General features: G+C 42.2%; 1 protein-coding gene across 1 annotated transcript in view; it reads left to right on the forward strand.

The window, feature by feature from the left end:
• Window positions 1–18128, forward strand: part of ints6l (integrator complex subunit 6 like) — an 18448-nt gene extending 320 nt beyond the window's left edge. Inside the window, exons 2-18 of the mRNA XM_080774559.1 lie at window positions 107–184; window positions 3548–3697; window positions 4465–4554; window positions 4870–5053; window positions 5433–5561; window positions 5863–6026; window positions 6411–6563; window positions 6940–7072; window positions 7367–7461; window positions 7969–8079; window positions 8345–8560; window positions 8663–8789; window positions 9264–9406; window positions 10421–10640; window positions 12510–12905; window positions 13854–13947; window positions 15999–18128. Coding sequence (XP_080630685.1) covers window positions 107–184; window positions 3548–3697; window positions 4465–4554; window positions 4870–5053; window positions 5433–5561; window positions 5863–6026; window positions 6411–6563; window positions 6940–7072; window positions 7367–7461; window positions 7969–8079; window positions 8345–8560; window positions 8663–8789; window positions 9264–9406; window positions 10421–10640; window positions 12510–12905; window positions 13854–13947; window positions 15999–16101 — 2586 coding nt within the window. The 3' untranslated portion in view covers window positions 16102–18128. The remainder of the gene's footprint in view (window positions 1–106; window positions 185–3547; window positions 3698–4464; window positions 4555–4869; window positions 5054–5432; window positions 5562–5862; window positions 6027–6410; window positions 6564–6939; window positions 7073–7366; window positions 7462–7968; window positions 8080–8344; window positions 8561–8662; window positions 8790–9263; window positions 9407–10420; window positions 10641–12509; window positions 12906–13853; window positions 13948–15998) is intronic.
• The last annotated feature ends 239 nt before the right edge of the window (window positions 18129–18367 follow it).

Raw genomic sequence — 18367 nt, forward strand, 5'->3', positions numbered from 1 at the left:
AAGGATTCATTTTACCCGGAATTTTGCTAATATAGTTACGAGAGGTCCCTTGGATTAAAAAAATCGGCTTTTAATTCTGTATTTGTTTGGTTTTTTCTTTTGACAGCTGCGTGGCCGAGACCCGGCTAGTAGAGGCGACAGGTACATGCTCGTAACATTCGATGATCCGCCATACGGAGTGAAGGTAAACTGTCATAAACATTTTTATTTGACCAAGTCGACGACATTTTTCTCTGTCGGTGAGACTTTACTGTCCCTCTGCTTTGTACCCGGGCTCCACGATGGCGAAAAACGGATTTATTTTGTAGTAAAATACTCTTAATAAGCCGCAGAGTCGGAGCAGCGCTGCCGTGACCATCACCATCAGCGGACATTTTGCTTTTGTGTTGAAAAGAGCCCTAGCGTTGAGATGGAGGCGGAGAGATTTATTATCTTTTTTGACGTCACCAGTTTCCTGTTATTTCTTTCCTTTTTTCAACATAAGGTGGTTTTGATTTGTCAGGTCACCTGCCTCTCATCACCATGCGCCTCCCTTTGCCGTTTTGATTGGTCAAGTCACCTGCCCCTCATTTCCACGCCCCTCCCCTTACATCCGCTCTATGGCTGACCTCCATGCATTGCCTTTGATTGGCCAAATCTGGAACTGAAATAAAGTTGATAATCATGTCATATAATTCCTATATACTTCACTTAACATGTATCACAGGATTAATCAGTTGAAATAGTGATATCATCAGGTCTCTAGACTGTCCTGTGCAGGAAGTACTACACAGTACACACACAAACACACACACACACACACACACACACACACACACACACACACACACACACACACACACACACACACACACACACACACACACACACACACACACTCAAAGTATAAAATAGAGCTTAAGTGGTTATTGATAGCTGTTGTCTGCAATATAGAATATACCTATTGAAGCCATGGTGAATTTCCCATTTACTATCATGTACTTATATTTATATTATACTTCAATTCAGATATTTACTTCAATTATTTCTACTTATTTGTTTGAAGGCCAAAGATCACATTGTGGAAGTGAAAGTAATATTAATGTACTGTCACTGTGTTTAATATGGAAATGTACTGTATGAGTCAATGTCATGCTGCATGCATTTTCATTCATGCTTGCAGTTACATTTACTTTGAACATGTTTTTGCAGAAAGTTCCCAAACAGTAGAATTATTCTTTCAGCCACTAGCTATAACGTATGTCAGATTAAATGCATCATCACAATACAAAAGGACAGTATACTCCTCTTCTGCAGTTATATGTGTCGTCATGCTCAGTAGAGCCATGAACAAACTGAATTAGATTAACTATTATTAAATGAACAACATTCACTTTAGTCTGTCCAACTCTGAACAGAGGACTGGCAGAGATTAGTTAGAGAAAAGAAGAATTTGTTTATTTTGATCATCCACTGTTTCTGTTCAGTAATTGCTGGAACCTACACAGTCAATCCTATGTCCTAGTTCCTTCTATCCTGCTATAACCCTATTAATCATCATACTATGAAATAGTCATCATCAATGAGGGAAAACTCATGTCATTCTGTCCTGTGAACTTGCAAGTGTCATGCATTTATCATTGGCATGTAGGGAGTGAGGAAGCCGATTCGTCACTTTCCCCTAAATGTAAGCAGTTTATTTGCATTTCTCAAATAATTAATAATCTCAATTAAGACCGCTCCATCCATTTTTCTCCACAGTGGGTTAAATTGAACACGGTCGGGCAAGGACAGAGGAAGCTGATTCTTCACATATCCCACATTTATGCTGTTTATTCGTATTTTCTTTGTCAACTCTCAATTCAGATTACTGTGGGTGGAGATGGGGGGGGGGGGGGTGACTCATGGGAGCAGTCCACTCCTGGGGTTACACACACACACACACACACACACACACACACACACACACATGTTTTTTTCACCTGTCATTGAGGTGTTTTACCGAGTGGTCGTAAATTGTGCACGGAACACATTATTCCTGCCAGTTCTGCTCCCCACGGACACAACAGTTCTCTGTTACTTTCCCTGCCGGCTTCCAACTGATGAACACAGGTGATTGGGTTTGGGCAATACATTGTTGACGCTTTGTGGCGGATAGAACGTTAGCAGGGGGAATTGTTTTCCTATGGCCAGCTTTACAGGTTTGTGTAAACGCACACATTGAAGATAAAAATGAAAGACGGAAAAGTGAGGACACAAATTGTGATTGGCCAGAATGAGTTAATGTATGATGATAAGAGCGCGCCCCTCACTTCACACGGGTGAAATAAGCTGCAGCGTGAGTTACTGAGTGTGAGACCTGCCCAGGCCTAGCCTATATGACTTCCATGAGAGATTTGTCCTCAATTAACTTGAATACACGCTGGTTAAAATGAATGTCAGAGTGCATTTTTTTACTATAATGTAGTAATGTTGCATGCAGGACTTGTAACTGTTCAGTCAATGTCCCACTCTGTTGGGGTGATGATCTCTCTCTCTCTCTCTCTCTCTCTCTCTCTCTCTCTCTCTCTCTCTCTCTGTCTCTCTCTCTCTCCCCCTCTCCCCATGGTGCCATGAGGCTGGTAAGCCTGCAGGTCATCCTTAGATTAAGCATAAAGCTGAAGCAGTAAGGTACTTGACCTCACATCCATTGACCATCCCAGCCCATGGGAATGCCACTCTCCTCTTATGTGGGGAAACTCATTTTTCTGCCTAATACCCACTGAGAAGTCATATGTTGAGAAAAATTACATCAAGTCCTTAATACATGGAGTATTGTTCATGTAATAGACATGTAATGTATGAGTCTATTGTCAATGTTCACACTTTTGTGTTGTGTAGTTTAAATTGGCTGCGGTCACCCTGGGCTCTGTCCTCGACCCGCTCCTTTCACCCCTCTACTCTACACCAAATCTCTTTGTGAGAAAATAGCCGATCTACAAACTCACAAGTACAATGCTGCTATTTATGCAGAATGTTTGCTTATTATGGCATGCCCAGTATAGAGCGTCACAGTCCCGCCTTTCAGAACGGCAAGTGGCCCAGGAAATGATTCTCCATTAATTTTCTCCATATAGGCTTTTCAAAAAGTATTTATTTAAAGACGGTTACGCCGCGGACAAAGCCAACTCGGATCGTGACAAATCATGACAATGAACACAATATTTTGGGACGGTCAAATCATTAGAAAGAAGAAAATAAAGGCAGGAGACAACACTATTTGTTTTGTTTTTCTTCTTATAAATTATTTGATCGGCCCAAAACATTGTATTCATTGTCATGATTTGTCACGATCCAAGTTGGCTTTGTCCGCGGCGTAACCGTCTTTAAATAAATACTTTTTGAAAAGCCTATTGAGAAAATGAATGGAGAATCATTTCCTGGGCCACTCGCCGTTCTGAAAGGGGGCGGGACTGCGACGCTCTATAGGGACACTTCAAGTGGTTAATACTCTGTGTGTTTCGGTTGGCAAAACTTGGCATGTGTATATATCTACTGCAGTGGTTGTGTTTGTCTGTGTGTTTTTCAGGCAGGTTGGAAGGAGAACCATGCTACCTTCATGAGTGAGCTGAAGAACCTGCAGGCATCTGGTTTGACCACGCTGGGTCATGCCCTCCGTACTGCTTTTGACCTTCTCAACCTCAACAGACTTGTCTCAGGCATCGACAACTATGGACAGGTATTAGAAACACCACCACAATGCAATTCGTCCTTGTATGGCTGCAACTGTCGATTGTTTTCTTAGTGATTACTAGTTTATTGATAACTTATTCAATGAATGATGCAAAGCATGAGATACACACACACACACACACACACACACACACACACACACACATACATTAGTAGTATTATGGGGATGGATTTTTTTAAAATCTGTCATTTAATAAAATTATTGTTGAGTTTATTTTCTTCATAATCAATTACATTGATTTGTAGGTATTAGACACAAATACCCCGTGATGCTTTTCTTCCATGTTGGTCAGAGGTGTTAAGCATGCTGACTAAGTCCAAAAACAAAGTGTTCTCCCAGTGGTAATGATAACAGCTAAATGTTATGTTCAGCAGGATTGTTTTATGAAACAAGGATGACCCCTACAGGGCAAAGGATGAAATGTTTTTTTTATAACTTAACAGCTCACTGCCAGTGCCAGATCACTGACCAGACCAAGAAAGAACATTTAAAATCAGTATCTGTAAAGGGTTTTTGGCTAATTGGGGTTTGTTGCTAATATATGTATGATTACTGGCTAATTGAAGTGTGTGCGTGCGTGCGTGTGTGTGTGCGTGCGTGCGTGCGTGCGTGCGTGCGTGCGTGCGTGCGTGCGCATGTTCACATAGAGATGAAAGAAAAAGGAACCAATACATCTGGGAGGCACTTGTGAGTCTGAATATTCATCTGAGCTTGTTTGTGACAGATGAACCTTACTGTCTGTCTCCCTTCAGGGCCGAAACCCTTTCTTCTTGGAACCGTCTGTCATCATCACCATCACTGATGGCAACAAGCTAACACACTCCTCTGGTGTCCCAGATGAGGTGAGAGCAGTGAGCACTGCATAAACCTAGCATGGCAGTATGTGACATACAGCAGAGCATTTCAGCTAAAGGTGGTACTGGTGAACAGCAATAAGAATGTTGGATATCGTCGCTGTCAGGCGGAAAGCTTAATGTATGTCCATCCATTACTTTGAAGGAAATTGAAAAAAAAGCACAATTTCTTGTTAATAATACAGAAGTAGGACATTGATTTAAACATAAAACGTTTAATGGGTTCCAACAGCAACCATATGTCAACAAAGACGACCATTAAAAAAAAAAAAAAAAATCCTGTTCCTCTCTGTCCTTGTGTAGCTGAACCTGCCCCTCAACTCTCCACTGCCAGGCAGTGAGCTCACCAAAGAGCCCTTCCGTTGGGACCAGCGTCTCTTTGCCCTGGTGCTGCGGCTCCCAGGAGCCTCCACACCAGACAGCGAGCACCTTGGCAGTGTGCCGACAGATGAGTCCGCCATCACCCAGATGTGTGAAGTCACAGGAGGTAACACTGCACCAGTGAAGATGAGCGCAGGGTAGCACCAGCTGAACGTTAACTTCAGCCCTTAAGTTAGGGTTTAAAGTACCTGCTTGAGGATTAGTAACTAACTACTAATTAGTTTGTATTGTAACTAGTGAGTTGCGCCATGACTATTTATGCCATGACGTAACTTAGCTACATTAGTAGACTTGTTCTGTTGTTAGTAAAAAGTAGTAAACGGAGAGGTACACATGTCTGAATGGTAGAGAGCAAGACACTTAACCCCTAACTGCTCCTCGCTTGCTCTCAAGTCTGACCAAGTCTTGGGCAGCAATTAGCTGGGCGAAGCTGAAACCTGAATTACAAATAGACACAACGAATTAATTAACTCTGTGTTTGTCAGGGCGGTCGTATTGTGTGCGGACGCAGAGGATGCTGAACCAGTGTCTGGAATCTCTGGTCCAAAAGGTTCTAAGTGGAGTCGTCGTCAACTTTGAGAAGACGGGGCCGGACCCGCCAATGGTAGTGGAAGGTAAGTTCTTGAGTGAAAAGACAACCGTGATCTTAAAACAGAATTGAAATGAAATGAAATGAGAAATGAAATGTGATAGAAATCTGAACTGATGTGACTCTCGTCACAAACTTATGAGCATGGCACACTCCTCTGTCTACTGTCAGTATTTGGGTTATTTTGTTCTACAGATGACTCAGTGAGTCAGATCCAGTATTTGCTTTATTCTGTTCTACAGTTGACTCATTGAGTCAGAAATATTTGTGTTTGTTTTGTTGGCACAGTGAGTAAGATTCAGAATTTGGGTTGTTTTGTTCTACAGATGGCTCAGTGGAGCCGAGTCGTCCTGTGTCGTCATTTAGCTCCCAGGCCTGGCACAGTTGTCACAAGCTCATCTATGTACGGCCAAACCCAAAGACAGGTGTACCGGTTGGACACTGGCCCATTCCTGAGTCTTTTTGGCCAGACCCGAACTCTCCTACTCTGGTGAGTTGGCAGTTGGCATAGAATGCAATGCTAGTTAATAGTTATAGTAGAAGTCCAATGAATAATACTGTACAGTTTTGGTTGTACAAGTGTGTTAAACGCACAATACACATTATGAACACATTTGAACAGAATTGACATTACATTAGTGTGTAACAGTTTATTGGAAAATAAAAAGATAACATGACTGAGATACCCTGACCGAAACGTTGTTTTCCCATTAAAACTTTTATTTGCATTTAAATAGAGTGCAGGAGTTTTTTCTTTTTCTGTGAGTCCTTCATTTGGTCTTTTCCAACACACCTGTCGCCTTTTGTAGGCGTGCAAGAGAGTTGCTTTTGATTGTTAACAGTTTATTACATTTTCTCCCCACTGTGACTCTAGCCTCCTCGCTCTGCCCATCCTGTGGTGCGTTTCTCCTGTGTGGATTGTGAGCCAATGGTGATTGACAAGCTGCCCTTTGATAAGTACGAGTTGGAGCCGTCGCCTCTGACACAGTACATTCTGGAGAGGAAGTCTCCACACATGTGCTGGCAGGTAGGAAAACGCTTGTTTGCCCCATCGGCTATGTTGTCCTTAGGAGACGCCTTAATTAGGTTGCTAGCAAAGTGTATTGGAAATATTAGGAAACCTGGAATGGATATATACAGGTTTGCTAAGATTGACAAAGGTTTCATCAGTTTAAAACCACAAGTTAAGTTATTGTTTATTGTTGGTCCTCTGCATTGACCCATCTGAACTATTAGGAGCAGTGGGCAGTGTCCAGCACTGCCTTGTTCAAGAGCACTGGCTTTCAGGGTTATTATGTCAGCGTCAACAGTGCGTGTCTTTTGTGAATTTGCAGTCGTGTGCATTTTAGAACAACATGGTCTTGTAGATATTTGCTCTGACGGTTTTCTGTCTCCATGTGCAGGTGTTTGTCAGCAGCAGTGCGAAGCACAGTGACCTGGGACAACCCTTTGGTTACCTTAAAGCCAGCACCACGCTCACCTGTGTCAACCTGTTTGTCATGCCTTACAACTACCCTGTCCTGCTCCCACTGCTTGGTAAGAACACTTTAACGGCTGTTAAACCCTATCTATATGTATACCATATATATGGTACTTTGTCTATAACAGCCAGATATTTTTGCCAAATGTTGGCCAAATCGACCAATATATTGGTTATTATAAACAGTCCTGGTTTGCTGGAGCAGCCGCTGGAAATCAAACCCTTCCATCTTCTTTACTTTTGAATTTAAATCCAGGATTCTTTCAGGGTCTTGAATGAGTTGCCTGCCATAGTGACAGACACTCTCTCTTTGTCTCTCCTTCTGGCTCTCTCTCTTGTTTCAACTCAAGACGACCTGTTCAAAGTGCACAAACTGAAACCAAACCTGAAGTGGCGACAGGCCTTTGAGATCTACTTGAAGACCATGCCTCCTTATTACCTTTTGGTAATGCACTAAAACGCGAGCACACACACACACACACACACACACACACACACACACACACACACACACACACACACACACACACACACACACACACACACACACACACACACACACACACACACACACACACACACACACACACACACACACACACACCTTTTGATATTACAATTTAGGCATTTAGCAGACTTAATTCAGAGAGACTTACATTAAGCAGGAACAAAAAAGCAAGGCAATACATCAGTGGAATAACAGTGGAATATCTATATAATGAAACTATATACTGTACATGTTTACTATAAAATGCTATTCTAGTGCTGTCTACATAAAATGCTATAAGTCTTTACAAAATGCTATCTAAGTTACATAGGTTGAGGCTTTGCAATTATGCAAGAAACCCCAGTCTGTCAAAACCCTCAATACTCACAATATGGTGCACCAGTAATCCTAAACGTTACCGTCATGTATGTACGTATGTATGTATTTGTGTATTCTTCCCAACAGCCTCTGAAGAAGGCTCTGAGGATGATGGGAACTCCAAACCTCATTGCAGACACCATGGACTGTGGTCTGAGTTACGCTGTCATCTCCTACCTGAAGAAGCTCAGCCAGCAGGTCAATCCTCAACCAAACATAAAAAATATCACCCATAATAATTCCCATAAACATAATATCACTGTACTGCAGAAACCTTGTATCTCCACGTTTATTTTTCATAAATGAATGAACCCCTTTTGGTGTTAGCATTATGTTATGCTTTAGCGAAGAACGACTGACATAGAAACATAGCTTTTTCAACATTTTCAAACAGACATTTTTAGAATCTGATCTCAGGTCAGAATGGGTTAAATAACCTTCACATTCCTTCCTGGGTGTCCAGGCTAAGATGGAGTCCGACCGTCTAATTGTGTCCGTGGGGAAGAAGGCTCCACAGGAGACGGGCATCAAGGTGAAGAACCACTCCAACAGTCTGTCTCTGGCCCACCGCCGTGACTTCAAGCAGCTCCTGCAGGGAATCAGCGGGGAGGTACCTCTTCGCCTCGCTGACTTCAACCTCAAAGAGTTTGCCGGCTTCCAGATCGCCTTTCTAAACAAGGTAGCAAGGTCATCACTGATGTGATATTTCGGAGTACAGTAACGGTATAGGCTCTTGGTTCACAACGCACAATGCGCCCCTAGTGAAACTGTCATCCTACAGGATATGAAAGCTCAGGCGTACAGGAACGCCTACGACATCCCAAGAAGGAATTTGCTGGATCAAGTGACACGAATGCGTTCAAACCTGCTGCGGACCACCCAAAAACTCATCAGGGGTCAAGATGAAGGTAATTAAAAAATCACACCCGTGTGAACTGAGTGGTGCAACTCCCCCCTCCCACCCCCCCTCCTCTCTCTCTCTCAATTAGCAGGCAACAGTGCAGCACTGTCTCTCTGTTTCTGGCACAACAGCGCCCCTACTGGTACTCATAGTCATACTGGTGCTCATTAACGTCACATAGGTACCGTAGGTGAACCAACACATAGGTGAACACGGACATTGCTGTTCCTTGGAGTGGGAAAAACACAGTGTTAACCTAGAGAATGGTTCTCTTATGTTGTTAAGTAATTAAAATCTCCATTTACATTGTGTTACATCATTATAGATTAGAGATTTTTTTTAAAGCCTAAATACACATACTTGAGTTGAGTAATGAAATGTGTTGTGAACTTGTACATTATGCTGTTGGTTAGCGAGTAGAGGTATATTTCAGTGTGCTGTGTGAGGATGCTAACTCTGTTAACACTGTTCTGCCTGTCAGATTATCTGCACAGCATCCCAGTGGCTCAGATGGGGAACTACCAGGAATACCTGAAGATGATGCCTTCTCCACTGAGAGAGATCGACCCTGACCAACCCAAACGTCTGCACACGTTTGGAAATCCTTTCAAGCAGGACAAGAAGGTATGAGGCTTTGTTGATGAATAACGTAGACTTAATTATTCATGTTGTCTTCAATTTGTCTATTGAGTTGTCTAACACGCTGTCAGGCTGGATTACCAGCCTCGGTGCCCAGACCGCTAGGCCGGCCCAGGCCGTCTATTGAGTTTCGACGGCTTGACTCAGCAGGAAAGTTGGCCTTCATTTAACATACAATGTATAAGGAAAGTCAATGTGGCTCTGATTGTGCTGAAACCTTGAACAAATGTGGAGCTGTACGTCATCTGACATAGACAATATAGCATCATAGATGACTGATGTCTGGGCGCTTGAGAGACGCAGTGGTAAGTGCCTGCTCACCACCGCAGAGGTTGAGCGTTTGTATCCACCGTGGTGCAGCTTTATCGAGCATTTATTACAAACAATTGGCCCGTGTTCGGGGGACGGAAGCCGGGAGAGGGAGGGTGATAATTGTCACTTCACGTAATCCTACGGGCTGGTGGCGGCACCTGTCAGCCGGTTGGGGCAGGAGGAGTAGAACAAAGGCTCTATGTCCTCCTGGTGGGGGCTCCTCGCTGGCAAGTGAGTCGGTGAGATGCGACAGCAGTGACAACACACAAACGTGTGCGGGCGGAATCAATTGGCATAGCGACAATTGGGGAGAAAAGTGGGGGCAAAAAGTCAAAAGAAAGTTTGATATCCAAACTATTTGGATGGTTCCAATTTGACTTTTTGTGTGTGTGTGTAAAAATAAAAATAAAGTCTTCTGAAAGAATATATATTCAAATATTTGTGCCGCATTTTCACGATTTTTCAAAAATAGCAGACCTACAAGCTCGTAGCGCGCCATTCGGTGGCGCGCTATGAGCTTGTAGATCTGCTATTTTTCAATAGCTAAAGCATAACATAATGCTAACACAAAAAGGGGTTCCCGCCCCAAAATGGGTTAATATAAGCATATAATAAACGTAAATAATGTAACTAAGTATCAAATCTATCCGTCTTCTGATTCCGTCATTGTTCATTGGTTCATTGCAGGGGATGATGATTGACGAGGCGGACGAGTTCGTGGCGGGTCCTCAGAACAAGAAACGGCTGAACTCGGGTGACTCCAACTCGGGCGCTGCGCTGAAGAGAAGGCGGAGCATGTCACCGCTGTTGCGTCGGCCACAGACGCCACCCCTGAACACCAACCACGTGTTGGGGAAGAGCGTTCAGGGACCGCAGGATCTCATCAAGCCCCTCCCACTGCACAAAGGTATGACCAGGGGCCTCTCAGAGTAGGAAATGTTGCCCAACGCTGCCTTCGATCTAGCAGCGACAAAAGTTATACAGAATGGCCTAGGATTGTCGGCTATACACTGTCGCAGAGTCGCCGTTGAAATGTTGCTCAAAGTGCTCGTTGATGTCGTCAAGCGTGCGTCCATGTGTGCATGCAAGAAATGTAAGGGAAAAAAACATGCTTCCTTGTCAATGCCTTCAGATAGGAAGGCACGACATGAAAGAAGGAATAAAGGAGCCCCAGACAGAGCTTGGGGGTGGGGGGGGTGGGGGGGGTTGCGGAGGCAGGTGTGTGTGGGGGGAGTGTATGAATGAAGAGCAAGCAGAGAAGAGATTGTGTGGAGAGAGAAGTGGAGTAGAGATGGTGGTCGAGTCACTGCATCATTGGAGCGATCATAAGTCAGCTCAATTTCTTTGTAGCTCGTCACGCAGTGTCGACATGTGTCAGTTTATATCTTCAAGTCACTGGCTTCCATTGGAAATGACTTGTTAAAACTCATTCAGTGCCACCTGGTGGCTGGTGGACACCAGTTTTGGCCCTTGTTGCCACCAAAGCCCATTATAAATAAAAGAAAGAAAATGTAATTCTATTGTGCATGTAATGTGCATATCATCACCTGCACACCAGATTAGAGGAATTTTCGAAAATATGGATTATGGAAATGGAATGAGTGATGAAAGCATAAGTGATGAAACTGAATACTACTGTTGGGTACAGGAGTGTCAACGTGGTATACAGATATATTTCTTAGGAAAGTGCTCATATCTGCCAAAGAATTTAGGAGACAACAAGCATAATATATTGTTTAGATTCAAATGTAATGATTGTACGGCAGGGATTGTGTTTCAGCGCAAGCTGTTTGTAAGGATAAATGCACACAGTCTATGAGAGGTATTTCAGACTGCGACCTCTAAGTTGGTCATTATTACAAACTTGTTACTACATTGTTACTCCACAGGCCTTTTGTAAGTAAGTGTGTGTTTAGTTTACTACAGTAATTATTGTATTATTCCTATCATGGGATTCAACAAAATTGTTAATTTATCATAAAGTCCCTCATAAATTCAAATTGTTTATAAACTTCAGATTAAAAAACACATAACAATCATCATGTGTGTACAGTAGGTCGAGGAGGTTCAAATAACCTGCAGTAGCTCTGTTATGTTTCTGTGGTTTTAATGAGGCTTCAAGTGGGTGCAGGCTTATGTTTGTCATTTTCTCTACAGTGGGGGGTTGCGAGAAGAGGGCACTGACCTCTCAGCTGACCAACATGTCACTAGTTCTGTCAGGGGGCACTTTCGTCCAAATAAATCATTTTCATTGCATTAAAACAGTGATTTTTATCGCTAATATTCAAGTAGCTATGTTTTGTTTGCCGTGGTTCTGCTCTGGGACCTCCCTGCAGGGAATGCAGATAACAACGGCCAACAATGACATCAGACAATGACATTAATAAAATCAGGGGAGCATAGAAGGAGGAGCTGGAACGGAGGTGGGTTTAGCGAGAGCTTGTTGGGGTGGCATAAGTATGCCGCGGCAGCAGTAAACAAGATGATACGGTTATAAAGAGCGCCCCATAACATGAATTTCCAATGACAGTGTAACAGCTGAGTGCCAGCTGATGGGTAGGGGGTGGGCTTGCCGGAATTAGCTGAGCACCAGCTGATGAGGGTGAGGCAAGTCTTGACTATGATGTCCTGCCAGAACTAACACTTTCCTCTAGTTACTAGTACCACACTACATAATAACTAGTATATGTCATTTCAAATGTAACTTTAAAAAAAAGCTGCTCCAGACCCTTTACCACTCAGTGAAAAGCGCTCCTCTTCCTTCCCTATCCTGCAGGCGTGGACACCAACAGCGTGGCGGTCACAGAGAGTAACGGCGAGGGGGGTCTTGGAGCAGAGTCAGGGGACAGCTGGCCCACGGGGGAGGACGACACCGTGTCAGGGAGCCTGGAAGACGGGCCTGGGCCGGCTACAGCTGACCACGTAGAAGAGCACGACTGTGCCATTATGGAGGACAGGCTGGACGCTGTGGACGGTGTGGACGGTGTTGACGGTGACCAGCCCGCGGAGGAGGGCAAACTGAACTTTGAAGCACTGAGTCCGCAGTGCGAGACTTTGGAGGGTTACGGAGACGACCAGGAACTGACCGAGACCACCTGGATCCCCCCGTTGGACGGCAGCCAGGCGGAGCTGCGGGCGCGGGTCATCAAGGAGGTTCGCAAACCGGGCCGCAGTAAGTTGGAGGAATTATATGTATAGCGTTAGGGGGTTTTCCGACCCTTTTTCATCAAGGTCCATTGTTTATTCGGTGTTTGAGCCCATGGACCACCATTTGATGAGATTTAGCCTCTCGGACCAAAGACTTTAGAATATTTTGTTGTCATTGGATAGGAGCTTGTCCACAATTCCATGCTGTATTGATGTGGTACCATAGGAGAGACAGCAGTCGTTATTATCAAAATAACAATCATCACGTAAAGTAATCAAAAATGTTAAACAATAATTTAACTCTTGAGAGCGTAAAATGAAATGAAAGCAAATGGACCCTTACGGGTCCTTTTGGTTTAATTTTTTATCAAGAGTTAAAGTCCATTTGGTTACCAGCTCTGCATCATTTAGCTAAGCACATCATGGAACCCCCTGAAGGACCACTGGTGGTCCCCGGACCAGCTGACTAGCCTGTTTTTCCATCGGCCGCTTGATATCCAGTGAATTTGTTGAGTACAATACATATACAGTACAGTACAATACATAGTACAGTACAATTGACAATGTTTGCATTTAGCAGACACTCTTATCCAGAACAACTTACAAGTGTGAGATCGATCTGCTGAGATCTCACACTTGACAATTAACCATTGATTGAGTGATTGATTGAAGTATTTATTAACAGTTTGAGGACAGCTCAATACAAATAAAAGCATCTGTCTAAACGGCTTGCTATCTAAATAACATTTTCTTAACATTGTGGTCAAGAAGAAACACGGTCAAAGTAACAAAAACTTGAGAGCAAGTGAACGCGATATATCTGCATTGTAAACTAGCATCTATGCACACATATTGTAATGATTTGGGATTCACTGTACTGTGGCGACATTCCAGTTCTAGCATTATCTTCTGAGGTACAGTAAAGCCTCTTAGTGCAGTGTTCTTTATATGTCTCTGTGCTTTTCTTTCCCAGACTATGAAGCAATATTGAGATTGCTGGATGAGGTGAACGGGTCCGTTCATGTCCAAAAGTATTTCATCTACCATGCTATCAAAGAAGCTGCCAGGTACAGTATGAGACAAAAAGAGCCAATCTACTACTAGCTACCAACCAACATGGAGCACCTCTGATGTGTTGTGAGCTTGTGCATTGGCTATTTTCAGCACGACACCATCAGTACAACAAAGTGTTGTAACCTCGCAAATCTTCACAGTCAACACTCCTGGCCATATGGATTTGTTTTAAATGTCTTATAACAAAGTGTAACAGGTTTTCTGCCATTCTGTTGTGTCTATGTAATTCCCCTCGAAAGTAGACCTATCACATACAGAGCTGATGCTTCTACATGAGTCACAAAACAGAAGCATACCTCTGGCTATAAATGAAATGGTATATACTACAGTATGCTAAAAACTGACTGAAAGTTGTCAGTCAGTGTGGAGGTGATAACGTTGTATCTGAGCCACTCTACCGAATTGGTTCAAATTGCAGTCTCACAAGGAAAAATAGTAGTCAGACCTTTACACGTGTACAAATATCATCTTATGATCTATTTAATCACAATACATTTATTGAGAGAGAACAAAATTTAACATATACAAATATACTTTATATGTTACTTTCTATTGGGAGGTGGCTGTCCCAACCTCTAACTACTACATTTCAATTCATGAAAACAATATCTAAAAGATTTTTGTTGTTTTATTAAATGTTGGGAAGGGAAGTTGAAATATGTAGATTGATTTTGTGAATTTTCTTTAAATTTAAAAAAACTTTATATAAAAAAAGCTGTCCAATGTTTTCATGACACTACCGAAACACAAAGTGTTTTAGTCCATAGATGGAGCCTAGTTTTAGCCACAACCCCACACTCTTCACCAAGAAGTGACATAGACTTCATATTCATCATGGCCAAATGGTGAGTAGCTAGTTTACTTCAGTCTGAAATTAATGTCTTCCAAAGTCTGAAAATCAGTGTGTGGTTTTAAGGATTGTCACTACCGAACACTAATTTCTTCTTAAATTATAAACTATTCGTTATTTTTTGTTTAAAGCTGTTTTTGCTAGCCATGTTTTTCCACATGACCTAGCCCCAAAGGTGATCAGGCAGCAGTAGTAGTTATTAACTTCCAGAGCTTGAGCAAATGTAAAGCATTTTATGAGTTAATATTTAGCAAAATAAGTTGAGTGACTATGGCACCGCATTGTAAAGAAAATGCTGTGGTCAATAAAAAAAGCAATACAGTCACTACCGAAACTGGTTGTTTTATAAAAGAAAAAGTGAGTTATCAACCATTATTTTAAGATCATGATTGGTTAGGTGTATGTGTAATGTCTACCAATAATGCTGAAATCAATATAATCAACATTTTACAAAGAATATAGGGTTTAGATTTTGATTACTCTCAATAATTCAACATAAAACAATATGTTAAAATATCAATTTAAATGTATTTCATTGTTGAACCACATACAGTACATACATTTTTTAAATGGTCTGTGCGGGGGGAAACTGAAAAATAAATTCAAATTATTAAAATACAATATGATAATTGGCTGTGCCTTTACTAAATATGTGCCCTTAGATCTGGTGCAACATGAATATGGTCAAAGTTTTTTTCCAAAATAGCATACAAATTTCACACAATTTCCAACTCTGGATTTCAACCAATTCGGTAGAATGGCTAATCTACATGTTTCCAAGATAGTGAAGTTTCGACACCTTATGCCACATTGTGATTTGCCTGGGCTCATTCACAAACTGCACACACAGTGATTTACTATTAACAGCAAAACTTTAGACATGGAGGCTTTTAATGGGATTTACTTGTTGTGCTGATTCTTCTGTTTCAATTCCGCTATATATTGTTGGTTCCAGCACCCATCCGATTTGATTCTAATAGTATAATTTCAACAGTTCTTTGATTACAGTGTAGTTCGATTATAGACGACACTGAAAACCGCATATATAAGCTCACAACGCGTCACATTGTGATGCATTGTTATTTTCAGTGTGCAACACAGCACAGCACGCAACCAATACGTTAAAACCCGGGTCATGCAATCGAATTCAGTCGTTTTCTCGTCCTCTCTCTCATTCCCTGGATCCCCTCCCAGGTTCAAGAAACGGGTTCTGATCCAGCAGCTGGAGAGAGCCCTGCTAGAAATGGAGTTCCAGCAGCCGTCGACGTCGCGATTCTACTACGACGACGGCAGATAGTGAAAACACAAAAAGAGACGGTCAGAAAGGTAGCACGCTCGCGCTGCTCCTCGGGTGACGTGTGTGTTTATTTGGCGTTGAATCATGGATACAACCCCCGATGCCCAGATGGTGGATGGCCATGTGCTGTCCATGTGCTGTTACATTACTTCCTGTTGGAGGTGAAGAGGTTAAGGGGGTTTAGCAGTGGGAGGGGCCTGGGGCTCTGTATAACCCCCTTCCTCACATTGACTTGATGCCAGGCACACCCGTGGGGTTGCTGTCTTTGCATTCTTGCACCTTGCCCACGACACACAAACACTCCATAGTCCATACAGCAGGTACAAACAAGCAAGCACGAAAGACCACAAGAGATCTGCCGCTCTGTTGACAAGGGATCCCTGCTTACTACCACCACCAAGTTACCAACCACTGCAGATGTACTAGTAATGTTCTGTTAACATACTGTACAATACAGATTGGTAAAAATAACTTTTTATTCATTAAACTATGAGCAGCTTTAACATAATTATTCCAGGATAAATGCCACACAGCTACAGATTAATAGAATCTTTGTTCAGCAGGTCTGATAATTAGGTATTATTGTTGTAAACATGCTGTAATTGCGATACAGTAAGTAACATGGCTATTGTGTGAATCTGTGGTTTACATGAGAAATCTGGCATACGTGATGTTCTTTTCACATATATTGTTTTTGTTTTTTTAAAACAAACCTCTTCAAGTGGACCAAGAAGTAAGCCAACGGAAACGGGACCGAGTTCTTTTAGCATTTAGGACTCTGTTCAGCTCTGATGGGGCCTCAGTTCTTTATCCTGATAATTCTTCTGGTTGGCACAGCAGGCAATCTGTCTACTCTTCGCCGTAGACGGATGCTGTAGTGTAGAGTGTAGACTACGGCAAGCACAATACAATGTGGCAAAGGCAGGTGACCCTGGATCGCTTTGTGTTCACAGGTTAAGCAAACCACAATTTGGACAAGTGTTCACCATAATGTGTGAAAATTGCTGAGTCGTGGTCTGCGACTCTGCGTCCACTTCAGGGGCTTAAAGGGGCTATTGTGAAAACGGCAGTGTTACAACTGTGTACTAAAGACCATAACACCACCAAATACCACACCAACCTACTATAGGCAATGGCTTGTGTCCTCTCTGGAATAATAAACTTTGTAGGTTATTGATTCTTAATCTTCACCCATTTATACCTGAGGCCGATTTATAAAACGCCTTATAAAACCTAACCTAAGGTTTACTGAAAACGTATTAAAATAAAAATCAATTATGTTGCTATATATGAAACACAGAGGTGGCTCCCGGCATGAAAGGTATAACAACAAAACGTATACTGTAGGTTACACCAGGTCTTTACACTTGTCTGCCAACAGATAACATAGCAACATTACATGTGTACAAACAATATGACTGTGAAGATGGCAGCTGTTGTGTTCTGTCTTATGAAGTTAGAGGCTGGCCTGGCATGACCCCACTCTCTCCACTACACAGTACACACACTCCATAGTGCAACAGTCACTCCATTGATTCCTTCCCAGCAGTGCAGCGTTCCAGTAACATCTGTCTCAACAGCTATGGGTGATTTATACTTCTAGCCAGTGATGCACACTGAAAATTGCTGATCTACAAGCTCAGAATACATTGCGGTTCAACACATTCTGAGTGTATAGATCAGCTGTTTTTGGTGTGCCACACTGGCATACTCCAACCAAGTATAAATCAAGCCTTAAATTAAAATGAGTCACCTGTTCTCCAACGGACACAGCTGCTCATCTGCTTTCTGCTGTATTTTTACATCAACAGAAAAACACACAATCACACCAATCCTTTTTGTTCTTTTAATTAAAGATGTATGTACACTAATTTTTTATGTTGATAAAGAATAGAGTATTTTTGTCAAGCTGTTTATTTGAGGACATACAAATATTTTGAAAGAAATGTATAAAGTTAATTTTTGTAAACTGTTATATAGATATATTATATATATAATGGAAAGTTTTATTAATCTGTTTAACAAAGGTTAATAAACAGGTTGGTAGAATTCTTGTGTGGATTCCACTTATTCCACTTACACCTGCCCAAACAACAAAAACCTAATTCTAATCTAGTCGTAATATGTCCATTGGAGTGTAATGCAGGAAAGGGTTTGTTTGCAGTTCTCTCATCATATAGCATTTATACAATAGATACAAGAGCGTTCTAAGTAGGGATGGGTGATATGAAATTTCTGGACGATATCAATATTGCTGTTCTGGCCA

The sequence above is a fragment of the Protomyctophum bolini genome, assembly GCF_963924005.1.
Source record: "Protomyctophum bolini genome assembly, chromosome: 10".
Classification (NCBI taxonomy): domain Eukaryota; kingdom Metazoa; phylum Chordata; class Actinopteri; order Myctophiformes; family Myctophidae; genus Protomyctophum; species Protomyctophum bolini.